This window comes from Manacus vitellinus, unplaced genomic scaffold (genome assembly GCF_001715985.3).
Source record: "Manacus vitellinus isolate BGI_N305 unplaced genomic scaffold, ASM171598v3 scaffold_2_pilon, whole genome shotgun sequence".
Lineage (NCBI taxonomy): Eukaryota > Metazoa > Chordata > Aves > Passeriformes > Pipridae > Manacus > Manacus vitellinus.
This window is the reverse complement of record NW_021940208.1, coordinates 46,343,337-46,361,146: the sequence shown is the minus strand read 5'-3', so window position 1 is coordinate 46,361,146 and position 17,810 is coordinate 46,343,337. Positions and strand designations below refer to the sequence as shown.

Sequence of the window (17,810 nt, the reverse complement as noted above, 5' to 3'; positions counted from 1 at the left end):
CCTGTCCTCTCTGTAAGGGGATACTGGTTTTAAATTAAGCTTAGCTGGGGCAAGCTTATTGGAGAGACAGGTACATTTTTTAAAAGGACATATGGTAACACGAGAACTATGATCAAGCTACAGATTTTTGAAATGTTATTTTGGAATCCCTACTTGTTTTACTGGTAAATGTCCTCCAGTGTGCTGTGCTTGGTGGGCTGCCCCTGTTGTTGAAAACAGGAGTAAAATCAGTAGTAGCCTGTTTTAAGAGGCTAACACCTTTGTCAAAGTTAGTTACTGACTAGTAACAGTCAGTACTGTGCTGCTACCATACCTTTTGTGGAAAACAAATTCAGACAGTCCCTTTTGTGTATTTACAGCACATTGGTTTTTGTCTTTTTTAAAGTGAGGTTTACTAACATTTCCTTCCTGTCAATCTAGAGTACTTTAAATAGCGTCTCCCTGACTTAGTCTAATCAAGTTTATCAAACTAAATTATTTTCTGGAACACATAAAGCTAATCCATCTTGTCAAGTTTCACACTTCTCAGTTGCCATTTTTCCAACTGCTTGGTTCTTTTTCTTTTTTCTAAATTGTAGCACTGCCAGCACTTGTCTCATCTGATGGTTCTAGATGTTGGTGAAGGAAACTGTAGATGAGTATCAAAAAGGCCATATTTTTCCAAGTTTTACTATGGTTTATTCTATTAATTTTGTTGTGAGGAATGTATCTAATCAATAACCAGTATAGAACTATGCAGATCAATGCTAAATTTTTAATGTCTGTTCTCATTTAGCTTCCCTAGTGATATCACAGAGAGTAATCATGATTATTGCTTGAAATGAGGGAAGTGTCTTCTTGAATAGTAAAATCTGAAGTGCTTCTGATATTACAAATTCATGCCTAAAAATGCTTGTCATTTCCACAAATTCAGTTCAGAGTTTTCATTTTTAATGAATATTTTTAATACTTTTTTAACAGTGTAGTAAAAGTCGACCCTCAACAAAATGAACCATTCTATGATGTTATTGCTATTGTGGATCCATTGACAAGAGAAGCACAGAAGATGTCTCATTTATTGATTGTAAGATGGTGGTAATTTTTTTTAATTTACGTATTTGTAGCTTAATTTTTACTAAACTTGTTCTAATTTTCATGTACAGTATAATAAAAGGCTAAACAAAATTTAGTTTTTTTTCTTTTAAATATGTGTTTAGTTATTTTAATTCATATAAAAAAGTTGGGGGTGACCTAATTCATCATTGTGAGTACTGTATTTGCAAGTGAAGTTCATATGCCCCATGCACCAGTCCTCTTAAAGAGCACTTATGGACTCACTTTTATAGTGAATAGAAGGAAAGGAGGAGATTGTCTACATAATACAGAGGAATAGAATCTTCCATCTCAAATTTTTAAGAGACATATGCTTCATTCTATTAAACCAGATCACCTTAGTTTTCCAAGGTACTCAGTTGAGGTGGTCTAAATCTGACCTGTTATATCATCATAAGAAGATTGGACTATAAACCTTTCAGCTCTTGGAGGGGTATTTCTCAGTTGATTAATGCTACTGAGTATTTCTAGATGGTCTTCCATTGTGTGTAGCTATTGATCTTTGAAAGAGAAATGGGCCTAAAAACATAGCTGCTAAAATGATTTTCTTTTTTCACTTACTGCAGAATATCACTGCCTCAGGTTCCTTTATAGTTTCCCATAAAAATGCAAATTTTTTCTTCACTTTATGGTCTGCTACAGTTCTGAAGCCTGTAACTTATCTTCTTTTTTCTTCAGTAATTATGCAAGTTTTGTAAATTCTTATATTACTTTTTCCCCTCACATTTTCATACCCTTTTTTGTCAAAGGTTGAAGCATCCACTCTCTCTTCATATATAATAGTGAAGCAAAGTAAAATGTTTTAAAAGATTCGTGAAAATTCTGATATTTCAGGACACTGAAATACTAGCTTTTCTCTAGAATGAGATCTTTCATTTCACTATTCTCAGTTAAAATGAAAGCTTGTATTACCAAATGAAAATATTTCCATGTTGAAATTGACTGGAAACTCTCCATTTAGCCAGAAGTTCATATTAGGAGTATAAATCATGTTAAGAACCTTGCAGTTCAGACCAGAAGCCTTCATTCCTCCTGGCACAACAGGTGCCCTCATGCATGCCTGGGCAAATGACTCCCATGGTGAACCAAGCTGTTCAGCTATCCCAGATCCTACTGGATTCACAGGAGCTCTAGTTTTATTCAAGAAGCCAGCCTTTAGGAGAGAATAATAAAATGCTGTTGAAAGTAAACAAATCAGAACTGTTTTAATGTAGATGACACTTTTTGGTAATATTTTTAAAAAACTAAAAATAACCTGGAAATTATATATTAAAAATATATATAATTATCTGGAAAGCCACCACGTCCTGGTGTTGAGACAAAACAGGCATACAAATACAGCAAGCCCCAGATTCAAAGTTCTTAAATGGATGCCTTTCTTACTGTATATATGGGTGACTTAAATACTGTAAACTTTAAGCACCTGAATGTATTTGTATTTAAAGGTTCTTCTTTTGAGTAACATAATTGGATTCGTGCCCAGTCTATTGTTTTGGTAACCATTCATGGTGCAAAATTTGTGTAGTAGCTACCATAGCAAACACATGATTCTTGCCCAGTCTGCATTGAATATGTCCATTTCATGATTTTATTTTTTTTTTACCGTGGTGAAACCAGGCTATTATATTACTTTCTGTGTCACTTTCTACAGAGAAATCTTTTGTTTTGTTTTTTTTTTTTTAAATATCAACAAAAAGTTACTCAGATTAAGTGGAATTGAAATTGAGAAGGGTGTAAATATGTATAGGTAAAATGTAATCTAAAATTTACTGCTTAGTCTGAGAATCTGGCAATTTAAGGATGGAGGTATGGTATGAGTCAGATCATGAATGAGAGCTGAGTAAAGGCTTCTGTCTGGTTTTAAAATATATACTGGATTGTACCATAAGAACTGCTCTATATCCTTTCCAGAGTGAGGCAGATAGCACTCTCCATATAATGTGTGTTTTCCCTTTTTCAGAAGTTTCGTTACAGCCTTGGGCATCAAGTATTTCCAGATAAGGCACAGGCACTGTCTATAGTAAATATTTAAATACCTGCCATAACTTAACCATGATCGGACCACATAAGTTCCTAGCAGAATATATGGAATGGCTAATTAGTTCTGAAGTTAGGAAGGTGATCTCTAAGGTGATGTGGAAAAAAATTGAAATTCCTTCTGCTAAAATGGAGGACAAAATCGAAGAGTTGTGTTGTTTTTAACTCATGGTTCACCAAAAACAGCTGAAAAATTATTATACGTACTCTTAGGATTGTCTACCTTTCTTTTTCTTGTTCCAGTAGGTGTCCAGTAATTTAAAAATGTGGAAAGAAAAATCAAACCTTTTCTTTTTTTCCTGTCAGTTATCTTTTGCCTTTTTTCCTAGATTCATTCTGTCCTCAGAGAGAAACTCTTATTCCATCCCTTAAGTAAAAGGAGTCCTGGAAGGAGCCCTTTTGATAATATAGTCTGATTTCCTATAAAACACGGGTCATAGGACTTCTTTTTATCAATTAGTATCTGAAGTAGAAATAATTTCTTAATCAATTCCTAATTTAAATATTATCAAGTAGTTGAGTGCAAATTGGAGCTCCTACTGAGCTTTTCCAGTGGGTAAGTAACCTGACTTGGACTTGGCATTATGGATTTTTATTTAGATCCATGCTGTAAGCATTCATCTTCTCATTATTTTGCCAGTTCTGTTGAAGATTCTATTATAAGAGTTTGTTTTCAGTTTAGATGCATTGTATTATGGTAACATTCACAAACAATTCCACGTGATTGATTGAATAATCATGGTTTAGTGAGTTAATGCTCTTCAGATGAGTTGTGGTAACTTAAGTGTTTTGCAGAGTGACTACATATGCACAATAGAACTTGCTCTTAAATAATTTTCAGACCTAGTAAACTGAAATAATTCAGCCACTTTTTACAGTATGAAATGCTCTGTGAATTAAATTTACATTAAATTCGAATTTTCTGATTTAAAGTAAACAGACTGAACTCTTCATGTATCCTATAAAAGAGGCTTTCCAGTCTTATAACCATTTTCATGTGTTGCTTTATGTCCTGGCTTTTGGTGTCCTTATAAGACCTAAATAACAGAACCAAATTCAGTATTCCAGAAGTTGAATTGTTGAAAAACACAGAAATAATGCATTATTGTCTTATTTGTCATTTCCTATTTAAATTCCTTTGAAATGTTAATTAAGAATGGCGTTATTCTTTTTGCTACTGTACTAAATGTCATGGTCAGCTGATGAATTAGGATGATACCTCAGCCTTTTGCACGATCATTTCATTTTACACACAACATCCTATCAATGCAGATTGCTGAAGTGTATCATTCCTGCTATAATGGGATGAGGGGTTTGTGTTGTTTAGAGGTGAAGTCCAATACATTTATATCATGATTTTTATTCTGAATGATAGATATTTGAGTCACTTGGACCTCTATTTTAATGGTCTTAAACTTCCATCACGTAATACTTTCCCTTCTTATGCTTCCAGTGCTGTTGGGTTCCCGTTTCTTGGTTCTTCACTTGTTCCATAGCCTTTATTTTTTGTTCAGTAGTTTTCCAGTGATGGTATTCAGGTGACACAAAGGAATGAGGAACTAGGAATAGAACAGGTCCCTAGGGCCATGTAAAGTTACAGCACTGTAGTAAAGAATGTGTGTAAGCCATGGGTTGAACTGAGGAAAGAAAAAATACAGTTATAATAAAAGAGAAACTTAACAATGACCGTTGTCTTGCTTTGTTCCCAATTTATTTGCCCTTATAATTTTCGATTTTAGCCCCAGTGGTATCAATATTCTAACTTAGCTTTTATATCTTATTGACTATTCTAATAATATCCATAAATGTAGACACAGATGCTTTATACTTTCAGATAAGCACTTTGTATCAGAAAGCACAGAAATGAAGATAACTTGATAAAGGTTTTTTTGGGTGCTTTAAATAAATTAATAACATTGTTAGCTTTAAAAAAAACAGATTGCTCATTAAATTAAGAAAAAGCTATTGTCCTAATTTTATGGTTCTTATGTAAAATCATCCATAACATTAGTATTTTAGAAATAAACAGATGAAGAAACTGAGAAAAAAAAAGTAGAAATGTATTAACTTACTGAAATTTTTTGAAGTTGATTGAATGATTTAATACATTGTTAATGTATTGTTGACTTGTAAAATTATTAAGTAACTAAATATTAAAATAATTCTCTGTATTCAGCAATTTTCTGTATACAACTATTTTAATAAGAATGAAAGTAACCATTTTAAGACAAGTTATTGAGTAAAAGGTATGTGTTTGTACTTAGAGAACTTCAAGTGTTTTAAAATCTTCTAGAAAACACAATGTAAGAAAGGTGATAATATAATTTACTCAAGTATTGGAAAATGGGAGCAGCTGCTCTTCGTAAAACAGCATCACTAGGAGAAAACATTAACATTTTGACTATCAAGAATAGCATGTGCTAAATCATGCAGTTTTAGAAAAGGTCATATCTTTATTTGGAATATCTGACAACATCCTTTAATAGACAGATATATTTAGAACATTAAGCAATCTGAGATTTCTACTGAAACTTGAGAAATTATAGGACGTCACAAGGATGACTTTGGCTTATTTTCAAGGTTTGGTGATTACCAAGAACCATTTCTTAAAGAGATTTTTTTTCTGTAGGTACTCAAGGACGTTATCAATATGAAGCTCAGGTTATTTTTGAATTGCAAATCTAAGCTGTCAGAACTGCCACTGAAGAGGTAAGTAGTTTCTAGCTTTTCTTCTATGATCTTGCTCAGTTTGGGAAAACAACCTTAACAGTGTATGTTCCCTTAAAAAAAATAACATTGCTCTGTGTTTCTGGATTCTTTTTTCGTTGAATGTTACCTTAGCAGCTTGCATTTGTCTAGAGAAAAAATTTTGTTCTAAGGTGTCAAGCATGGGATCACAGGGAAGTGATCCAGTCCATCAAATGCACCTCTAATAAACAGACCTCATAGAAATCAGTGGAGAGTCTTTTATGCCTATGAAAACTCATAGAGGAAGGTGGTCTGCATAACTTGATCCCTTCTTACAGCCTACTGTCTGTGCAATGAATTTGACAGATTCAGTACTCTTAATAATGAAATTCATCTGAATAAATGTACAGTCTGCAGTATTTCAGAAAGAAGATTAGATCCTGAAAGTACTACCATAAATTGAAGTTTCTTTCAATTCTCTGTAGAAAACAAGGTTTGCTAATTTAGTGATAGACATTTACACTGAAATGAATTCCTCAGAGAGGATTCCTTTCCCTCTAGGAGAAATGTTTAAGCACAGCCATCTCTTTGGCAGATATTTTACCTCTAATTTTAATAAATTTATTACTAATTCCCTATGAGAGAGGTAGGTGGTAGTGCCTGCCCTTTAGCCAGTGGGCTGGAGAATTAATCACTTGCCCACAAAACAGAAGTCCTTAGTTTCTCTTTGGTTTGAGAGGAATTACTCATATCTCTTAGACTGCAAGAGTGTCTGAATCATCAGTCTTCTGAGTATCTTGTGTGAACATTGTCATGATTACTTTTAAAGCTGGGCACTTTGCAGATGTTAATGCCTGGCTCTTTTCTTGTGCTTGGGAGAACTTTCAGCTGTGGAATAAATGGGGTAAAGAGCTGGAGAGGAATAGAGAGACCACTGCCTTTCCTCTGTTCTGTCTTTTCTTCTGCTAGCGTCAGGAGCAGTTCTAAAAGACTCTTTTGTTTTAATAGAGATTAGTCCCTCTGCTTAGTTCAGTGATACAGAATCTGAGAATAGGAGGCTGTTCACGGTCAAGATGTTCAGATGCACCTCTTGGCTATTCACCTTCACAGCCCTTAGAATATTAGTGGAAAATATGCACTTTCACAGCAAAAAATTATCAAAAGCAAATAGATGTGTTCATCTACCAGCCCGTTTGAGTTCCTGTTGGTATTGTCTGATGGTATTCCAAAAGCATAGGGAACTACTGTGCTTCTAAACTTCATTAATTTGGTAAACATTCCCTATATTTTAAAGTATTTTAGAAGAACTTCATGTTTGGAACTTTTTGCTTTAGTACAAATATTTTTTCTAACACTTCTTTTTCAACAGCTTCTATCGGTTTGTTCTGGAACCAGAATTAAATTATGGGATTAACAAACACCTTCCTTCTGAGCCTGTGGCAAAATTCCTAGAATTGCCAGAATCGCCTCTTTTGACTCTAAACATGATCACTCCAGAAAGCTGGCTGGTTGAAGCAGTAAACAGTTCATGTGATCTCGATAACATTCATTTACAGGAGGTAAGTAATAGTTTTTAAACACTATAAAACTTGTGTTGGACCTTCTACTTCAAGAGGGAAATGGAAATACTGTGAGATTTTTTTTTTTTGTGTCTGTTCTCCAGAAATATTTTCTTTGGTAGTTGATTATTTAGTCAGTATTTTACCATTTCTATTGTCATGGTCTTTCTTTCATTTTCTCTTGCTTAAAAAAAGACAAACCTTAAAAGAAACCAATGAAACAGAAAAAAATCAGAATGCAGAGTACAAGTCAAGGCAATTTACCTGCTATGTTAAGCTTTATGTTTACAAAAATAAGTAAAGCAATTAAAGGATTCTTTATGGTAGCTTCCTAGTTCTTTTTTATTTTTATATATATTTTTGGTAGTAATAGGATTAACCTAGGTAAATCTTCAAATAAACCTGAATATATGACTGTTCTTTAATGTAGGTTAAAATGTCTTTCACCCTCATTTAATTCACAGTTCTTTTAATTATATTTTAATCCCTCATCTTCAAAGTCACTAGATTTGTTTTGGTCAGTAAGCTAATGCAGAATATTGGGGGTGTTTGATTGACCAGAACTGTGTATTTGGAAGGTGTATTGTGAAAATAAAAGTTGGGATTTACCTTACCAAAGCGGAGATGACTCAACTTCCTCAGCAGTCAGTGGAGAGAAGGTACCTCCAGGCAGTGATCCTTCCTCTTAATCTTGGATACCTGTTTTATAATTGAGTGAAGTTCCTTCTGGAAGGACCTTTCTGGGGTTTTTTGACTCTTGAATTAAGTTGGGGTAAATCCCATACAACATATTTGCCTCTGTAATATGTTGCTTTTTCCCACACGGTTAAATGACGTAATGTAATGATGAAATGTTCCTTCCATAGGTAAAAGGGGCAGTTATAGCAGAATATGAACTGGAATATATATTGCTTGAAGGGCATTGCTTTGATGTGACAACTGGACAACCTCCTCGAGGGTTACAGTTCACTTTGGGCACAAAGAATAATCCTGTCGTGGTTGATACTATTGTGATGGCCAACCTCGTAAGTGTTAAGTACACGAATAGTCATTACAGTTGCACACTCTGTGAGAATTCTTTATGAGCATCTTGTTCTTTAAATCCATTTCTCTGTGTTGCAAGCTTAGTAATGCTAAAAGCAACAGGCACATCCTGGAGTTGAGACCATCTTTAATTTGCTGAACTTTCCTCCTGCTCCTCCTCTGATCCTAGTATAGGTTTGGCTATGGCCTAATTTTAGGCTCTAACCTGAAGTGCCTAAACTGGGAGCCTAATTACCTTTAGTAGATGGTAGGAGGTAGTTATATTGAGATGGAGATTCCACTGACAAATGTAAGGTATGATTCACATTCTGGTTAAAATAACCGGTTTTGTTATACAATGATCCAGGCAAAAGAAGGCTCTTATTTTAGACCCTTCAGGTAAACTTACAGCCTGTATGGGACATATCCACACTTCAGAATTCCTCTCATCGTGCAAAGTAATTATTTTTTGGTTTGGCAGTCTGTAGAGCAGAAGACCCTGTTATTTCTGAAATGAAAGATTTGTTTCCTATTGGCTAAGGTAATTTGATAGGGAAGGATTTTGATTAATAAGACCTCTTACCTATCTACTGTTCTCTGTTCTTTGTAAATACTATATCACAAGGAATAAAATTATTAATAAACTATAAATCTTTGATTTTTACACAAATACTGAATACGGTTTCAACAGTAGATGATATTTGGCATGATGAAACTTTTAATGATTCCTCATATTTCAAAGCTTGTTCCACCTGACTTTCACACAGTGATAGCTATTTGCAGTGTTCATAAAATGGAAAGGAGCTGTGTTGACACAGAAAGTTGTTCAGGACAAAAATTTTAAGTTTCAAAGAAGGTTTTCAATTTAGGGTCCGTTCAGTAATTTATTTCTTTACTGCTCACTAACTTGCTGTCCTTGATGGATTTTTTTTGTATACAAGTCAAATTCAGTTAGAAATGAATGGAGCACTGAAAAACATTATTATGGACATGCAGGAAAGGTGATAGTTGGTTGCATCACTGACACATTTCTTTTAGGGCTAGTTTAAATGTTGGATAATTGATTTCTGTGTATGTAGATGGTTGAGTCTGAAATGCAGATGGAAGAAGTGCCTGTCTTTTTTTCATAGGGATATTTTCAGCTGAAAGCAAATCCAGGAGCTTGGACACTGAGGTTGCGTAAAGGAAGATCTGAAGAGATTTATCAGGTTTTTTCGTAAGTATTAATCCATCATTTGGAAACACACTTATAAATGAATCTGAAAGTGCAACGTATTTGGAAAAGATCTGACAATACTGAAGGAAAATGAGCAAAAATAGCATTACAAAAAAGAACAAGATGCAAATGGTGATTTGAAGTTTGTAAGAGATACCTTATTTCCTGATAGTGTAAGTTGTTATTTGATGGCTTCATGTGGTTTTTCTTGAAGGCATTTGAATATATTAATGCATAATAAGCCTAAACTGCTCAGCTGGGCTTGATGCGAGCAAGGTCTCTTACTATAGTTACACAACTACCAGACACTTGCTCTGTTAGTTCCATGCATGGTTAACATTATCATACAACTGTTCACACCAAATTCTGTAGAAATGTCACTCATAGTTTTGTTGATTAATATTTTGACATTCCCAACATATTGAATATGTAATTCCAAGAATATGTCAAGTGGAGCATTGCTAGCACTCCAGCAGTGTCTTTATCAGCTGGAGGAAGCACCACAAATTTCCCTCTCATCATTTTTTTTCAGTCCTGAGGGTGCCTTTGAATGTAGACTTATTGATAGGAGGCATCTTTTTTTTATATAGGATTATTATATTCATTTCTAGAGTTTTTTTCTTCAATTAATTCTAAGTGTTTCTTAGTTGTCTAAGTCATCTAAGAATCATTTTTGTTTACACCTTCACCTTAAAATGTAGAAGCACCCTTCAATTCGAGACCCTGGCTGCACGTTGAGTGCACCACATTTCCCTCTCTTGGGAGAAACCTCTGTATATGGAAAGAAAGTTGTACTCCTGTAAATGACATATAGTTGGCATCTCTATGGCTTCTAAATCTGTAATTTCCATGGTTGATTTTCATATAAAGGAAGATATGCTAGCTGTCATTCCAACTATTCCTTGAAAGAATCATCTTTTTCTCATGTTTTATGTAACAGCACGGATCTGTAGCATATGAGGGCTTCCTCTTGAAGTTTTAGATCAAATCCCTTCTAGAGGAGCAGTATTGTTTTGTTTTATCTTAACTTCAGTTCTTCGTTCCTTTTTTTTTTTTTCCCCTTATCTCTCTTCTCCTTCAGTGTAATTCTGTGACCTGAAGCAAGCCTACATCCTATGAAATATTTCTTATTGGAGCTCAGGAATACATAGTTCCGTATGTTGTTATTCATCAGCTACTATTAAAAAAATTAAAAAACTTGATTAACCTCTTTATGGTTATGAATATTTAGTTAATACATCACTTTCAGTGTTACAGGGAGAAATCTTAATGGAATGTTAGGTTCATTCTATTTGTTTACAGTTTTCAATTTTTTTTTCCCCAGAAACCACTCGCAATCTGTTGAAAAAGCAGAAAAGCATAGTCTTTACCCTAAGAAGATCACTTAATCTCCACCCACTGTGGCTATATGATTTGTCTAATTTAGCATTCAATTCTTAAGATATAAAAAGTGATTTATGTAAGATGACATGGTTAAAAGAATAATGTAGTGAGGTGTAGTTGAATTAGAAAATTAAACAAAATGAAACAAAACCATTCTACATTTTAGGCTGCATCAAAGGAAACTTAAATCATCTACTGTTTTGTAAGATTACTGATTTTCCCTAAGAAGAAATACAAATGGGCTTAATTGAGCTCAGCTAAGTCAGGAAAACTAATACTTGATTAAGAATCTAAACAGTAGCATTTATTTCATTTAATTATTACATGCCATGTAATAATTACATGCTTAGGGTACACCTGCAAAAGTATGTTTGGGAGGCCGTACCAGGATCTTTGGTATTTCTTTTACAGGTATCAGTATTATTAGTATGAAATTGCTATCAGAACTCAGGCAACTATTTGATAGGATGGAATTTTGCCAAGAGGTATTGCAGTATATTTTCCATCCTTATATATTAGTAATGTCCTCTCCTGTTGAAACGTGAGATGATCTGTTTTCTTTGAGGCACAGGCCTGTACATTATAATAGCAGCTTTAGGAGAAATACAGGAATTTGAAGTTACAGCACTTTCTACATCTCAATGCTTATTTGCTTCTCCTGTAGTTGCATCTAATAGACATGCAAGTAATTTATTTTTACTTTCTGTAAATACACAACGCTTGAAAAAGCTACCTCTATTTTCTTGAACACTGCTTCTAACAAGGATCATTATTTTGAAGCAGTCACAATGTTATTAATAAATTACTATGAATATTAGGAAAATGAAAATTATTGTACCCAGCAATAGTCTGAGCACTGCTTATTATTGAAACTTTGATTCTGTGAAGTTGGTGGAAAAACAAGCAAGTATTACAAGAGAAGGCTGCAGAAAGTAGTTTATATCTAAAGATATATATATACAATCCTGCTGAAGACTTCATTTTTTAAAATGGCAGGTAGATATAATTTATTAGACTTTGATGCAGACTGCATAGCTGAAAGTTATATCTTTTATAATTTGGCCAAGGAGTTTTTCTGTTTGTTTCTTTAAGGGTCTCCATTTGTTGAACTTGAATGCTTTTGTTCCCCATATGGAAAATTATAATTTATATTATATTGATACTTATTCGTATTTATATTAAAAGCACCTAAGTGTTTTGAAACATTTTAAAGTGACATAAGTAGTCTGCTAGAGAAGTTTAGCTTTGTACAACAATTATATAACAATAAAGTAGTTTTTGTTACATATGTTATAGTGCTGCCAGTGTACGAGACATTTTGCTTGTATTTAAAAAGGTTGTTCATACTGACAGAAATTCATCAAACTGAGGGCTGTGCAGAGTGAAGCAGTTGGCACTCAGTAAAGATGGAGCCCACAGTGAGGGATCCACAAAAGAGATTTAGGGAGACAAAACAGTGTTGTTAAATTTACATCCAAACCAAACACTTTGAGAATATTGTAAACATTTTGGAAAAAACATCTCTTTCATCAGAGCTGCAGAGCTACCAACAGAATTCACAGCATAGAGATTTTGAGGTAACAGTGAATAAGAGAGAAGATTCTGGTTGTGTAAAAACTGAGGGCAAAAATGGGAACACTGGGCTGGCTGTCAGCAGTTTGTGCTTGGATCTAGTTGTACTATTTTAAAGCTTTTTAATGGCACAGTTTATTTAAAATGCAGAACTGTGCCTGTTGACTGCTTTAGGTCCCTGTGATAAGAAGATCATTGTTGACTGAGTGTGCATAAATGCAATATTTTAAAAGTGTGAACATACAACTAAATCAGAGTAAAAAAGTCAAGATAATCCTGAACATTGTTTTGTGCAAGAATAGGCCATTTCTATGAAACTAGGTGATCATAGGCACACAAAAATGTATTAAATAGAAAATTCATATAACTGTATAAAATCTTGTCATGTTTAGGTAAGAGGTATGAAAGAGATTGAATCAAGATCTAAATACTTCTGTTTTCTAGGGGGAAAAATGATGCCTAAAGGGTAGCAGGTTACTTTCTTTAACCCATTTTTTGTAGACGCAGCCTTAGCAAGAGGAAACCACATAGTACTGTTAAAGACAGAAAAGATTGAAGGAAAAATACATGGGCTATTGAGGTATAAAAGCTCGGAAAATTGAGAATTATGTTATTTTACTGTATCACAGAGTGACAGCAACATTTTTGTACTTGTTATTCAGTGGACTGCAGTACAGTTTTGAGATGCCTGAATGGTTTAAGCTGATGTTCAGTGGGGCATATGTTCATGAGGTGCTTGCACAGCCTTGTCTTTAGGGGTACAGTTTCCAAAGCTAACTAGTTGAAAGCCAATCTTTACTATCTTAGCACTGTGATGAAGCTTTCCCTATACTTTTTAAAGCAGGTTTATTTTAAAAGTACATTTAATGCCATTGCACAGCAATTTCTAAGATATTTTCCATATTTGAAAAATAAATTTTAGTTCAGTGTTTGAATGCAGTATATACCCGTTTAATACATAATAGCATGTTCAGCTCCAAGTTGCTGCATTTTTTCATTGATTGATAAATTTCCCTGTGAAAATCCAGATTAAAAAGCGAGGGCTACCACTGTGGACAATGTCTAGTGATGCTTAAAACTCAGAAAGTTTATGAAGTTAAAATACAGTTAGGTGAAACTGAAGAAATTTTGTTTCTATAAATAACAACAATTCTAAACCTTACACTCTAATTAAATGCAAGTAACAATGCATGTTTTAATGAGACAGTACCTTTGCATGGGTTCTTTTTCTCCTCACAGCCATGAAGGAACAGATTCTGTTGCTGACCTGACAGACATTATTGTGGTATTAAACAACTTCAGAAGCAAAATTATCAAAGTTCAAGTATGTATGCAGCATTTCCTTATATGAAATGTGGCTTATGCTTACATGTCTTAGGCTATATTTAATTGAAAGGTGTATACTGAAATATATAATTTAGATGTTGTGCAATTAAAGAGAAGGATGTGCAAATTAATGTAGTTAATTTGATCCAATCAGGTTATACTAATTGCATGGGAGATTGTTAAATAGCGGTTAAACATAGATAAGATTTATCTCATCTAGCTCAAGTTGTCCAAATGTGTAGTCTAGATGACTTAAATTCCCTCTATGCGTAGCAGAATGAGAGAGAGTCCAAAGGTCTACTAATCCCAGCTTATATATGTATTTAAACCAGCAACATGACCACCTCTAGAGACATTCATTTCTCTCCAGTGATGAGAGAGGGATTTTTTATGAAGTCCAGATACCAAAGTGGAAGTTAAAATTAGGTGTATTGAATTTTACCCTAAGCTACCAAATTTGTGTAAGTGAAATTACGTTACTTCCATTCTTAAAACTGCATCAAAAAGAGCTAATTAAGCATGAGTTATATTCAGGAGAAAGAACCTCATAGTATTATATATTTTCCTCTGTTTTGTAAATAATATTTTGTGTAGATTTCCTTGTATGTTTTCCTCTGTTTTGTAAATAATATTTTGTGTAGATTTCCTTGGTATGTTGTATCCTAATTTTAGACATCGAGAAGGAGAGTGAACAATGCAAATGTAAGTACAAGAGGAATTTTTAAAACCGCAGACATGTGTCTCTTCCCCAGTCCTGTAACTGAAAGTTTCCAGAACCCAGAGAAAATGTGTAAAACTCTGGAACATGATGAGCCTACCTTTAAACCACAGAAAAAGGATAAAAGGGTGCCATTTGGGTTAAAATATGAAAATTATTTGATGCGAGAGGTGGCATGTATTAAGCTTATAGCTAGAATATGTAAGGTCTGTCATTCAGTTGAACTGCAGAATCACTTCAGTGATGTGTAGGATGGGGCTTCAGGACCATTAGCTAAAAAGACTCGTGATGCAGTGGGAACAGAAATCTGTAAGCATTGGCTTGACAGTATGATCATGTGCAATTAATATGATTAGAATTGAGTATGTTCAGACATTGAGGGTTTTAGAAGCTATTTGGTTTTCAAAAGCAATTAGGTTTATTTTAATCAAGGAAATTAAAGCAGCAAATGAAATTGATTTGGAGGCTTTATTATGCACCTGGATAAGACAGCAGAAATTGCTGAAGTTGTGTGGGAGAGCTTATGTTTCAGTGACAAATTTGGCACTTTCTCCTTGTGAAGGGCTTATGAGAATGACAATTTCCCTTCAGGTAAGTTCCACTGTGTGGTGCAACACCCTGCTACACTTCTGCCAGCTAATGGCTGGATCACGAACTCATGAGTGTAGAAAATGAGGTAGAGTTCCCCACACTTGTAGTTAGTGTTTGCATAAAGAAGTACAGAGGGCTTGAACATGCTGTTTGATTTATTAATCACCATTTAATACAGCAAGTTCTGTACATAGTTTAAAAGTATGTAGTTCAATGCAGTTCAGTAAGTATTTTACTGAAGTAGAAATTGGTCCAGATGTTGATCCAGCTCTAGCCAGTTAGTACAGCATAGTTAGATATCACAGTTGAAGTAGTAATTACTATCAACCAACTTCCTAAATTACACAAAGACATTTATTTTACTGACTAGGTACAGAAAAAGCCTGATAAAATGAATGAAGATCTCCTTACAGATGGAACAGGAAAATATGGAAATCTGGAATCAGTTACAAGGTAATGCATAATTTGCTTCTAGTTTAACTGTTCCAGCACATGTTTATTATTACTCACAGCAAGTAAGTGTTTCCTACTTGATAGTGATATGTAATATGTAAAAAGGCTATTCAAGGGATTTATAATAATAAATACAAGGAGAGGAAAGAAAAGCTACAATGTCATGTACCTCTCCTTACTTCTTTTTTTAATCCTTCTTTTGCATTTCTAGTTCCTGTTCATTTCCCCCACTGGTTTTTTATTTTTTTGGGGTAGGGAATCAATCTCAATGTGAAAATCCCAGCCAGTTATGTGGTACTCAGATACGTGAAAATAAACATCAGAAAGCAGGCCGATGGTGCTTGTCTGCTGCTAAACATTATTTATGAAATCTCAAGAAATGTTTTATATGTCAATAAAATACCTTTTACTTTAAAGTCTGAGTTCTATAAGTAATTGCAATAAACATCTCAAGCTTTACATTTGAGGCTAATAACATTGTAGTATTTCTAATTTGCTGTTTTAAAAGGTTTTCTTGCATTTTCAGTAGCTTTGGCAATGGTTCTCAGGTGCAGACTGTTAATGAAAATAAAGAGAAGGCATAGCAGTTCTACTTTATCTAGTAAAAAGTTGACCCCAGTTAATCCTCTAACACACGTCTCTTGGTAGATCCAAGGCTGGGTTCTGTTTCAGCTTTATCATCTCTCTTGAAAAGACCTCTTGTACCACAAGTACCTGGACATTATATTGAGTCTCTGTTGCTGATGTTATGTTTATCACCATTTATCCACAGATGATTTTCCTTGTACAGTATCACAGAATCATAGAATGGTATGGGTAGGAGGGAACCCTAAAGATCCCCTATTCCCAACCCCCCCCCCCATGTGCAAGGACATCTTACACTACATCAAGTGGCTCAAGGACTTATCCAACGTGGCTTTGAACACTGCCAGGTTGGGGCATCCACAACCTCCCTGGGCAGCCTGTTGCAGGATCTCATCACCCTCACAGTAAAGAATTTCTTCCTAATATCTAACCTAAATTTCCCCTCTTTCAATTTATACCCATATTGACTAGATTCAGAAACCCTCCCAGACTACTATACTACAACTCTCAAAAATTTTTTCATGAAGTCACAGGTCAAGGAAGTGGACCAACATTTCTGCACAAAGGTGTCTCTTTTCAGAAGGATGTTAGATAAAGGAATTTTTCAAACTTCCCACTTCTAATTGGCTGCATCAAAGGATGTATGTGCGGTGATCAAGATCTTAACTTCCTCTAACAAGGTTACGAGGCCAGAGATCTCCCAGTCTTTCAGGTCTTGCCTTTTACCACAGTTGGTCGGTTCATCAGTGTGCATCAGGCTTAGAGCTTAGCTGGGCAATTGAAGCCCCTCACTCAATAAGTTTATTTCTTCTTCCCATTGATTCAAAGTTGTGGCTCAAGGGCACGATGTGAGGCGTGCCCTTTCTGTCAGCCTCTTGCTATCCAGGGACTTGTCAAATATCCTTCCTCTTTGTTATCCCAGAATGAAAAGAATATCACCAGCACATTACTCATTAGAGGAAGTCACGTGTGCTCTGACATGGGACACATGCATACCATTGCCCAAGTCCTTTCATAACTGAGCAGCCCTTTCCCAATTGACTGCTTTTCCCATGTGACCTTACAGGTCAGTCCAGCAGCTTGTTCAATTCGGAAGATCTCTGCCTTTTTGTAGATCTTTTCTTAATCAATATTTTCAAGATCCTTTCATGAAAACCTGATTTTATTTTTTTTCACACGATGGTTGCATTATAAAGACCTTGAGAGTCTTTTGGTCCTGCTGTCACTACGATAAGAAACAAGATAAAAAGTGAAGAAGGAAGACTGGCTGCTTGGGACTGTGAGCTGCAATCTGTTTAGCCTGTGAAAGTTCAATGCTAGTTGGGAGGTTGCCATCTTTAGAGATGCCATACAGTGCAGTCAGCGCTGCTCCACTGACTTTCTTCTGCATTTGCTATAGTCCTGAACAGGTACAACTGTGCTCTTAACCATGGCTGAGTGAAAAGAATGTGAGTAATCTTTCTCAAAAAGATCATTCGTATGACTTACATTGCAGCCTTTAGGATTTCAGCATTATATTAGTGGAGTGATATGAACTCTTTTGAATATGTTGGAGATCTGAGACTTG

The 17,810-nt window shown here is 34.8% G+C and overlaps 1 protein-coding gene across 5 annotated transcripts in view; it reads left to right on the top strand.

Moving 5' to 3' along the window:
• Window positions 1-17,810, top strand: part of UGGT2 (UDP-glucose glycoprotein glucosyltransferase 2) — an 82,139-nt gene that overhangs the window by 53,921 nt on the left and 10,408 nt on the right. For all 5 annotated transcript variants that reach the window (XM_029960976.1, XM_029960975.1, XM_029960974.1 and 2 more), the window contains 7 exons: window positions 961-1,063; window positions 5,759-5,838; window positions 7,187-7,376; window positions 8,243-8,401; window positions 9,530-9,615; window positions 13,810-13,894; window positions 15,576-15,658. In XM_029960976.1, the coding sequence (XP_029816836.1) occupies window positions 961-1,063; window positions 5,759-5,838; window positions 7,187-7,376; window positions 8,243-8,401; window positions 9,530-9,615; window positions 13,810-13,894; window positions 15,576-15,658 (786 nt within the window). The remainder of the gene's footprint in view (window positions 1-960; window positions 1,064-5,758; window positions 5,839-7,186; window positions 7,377-8,242; window positions 8,402-9,529; window positions 9,616-13,809; window positions 13,895-15,575; window positions 15,659-17,810) is intronic.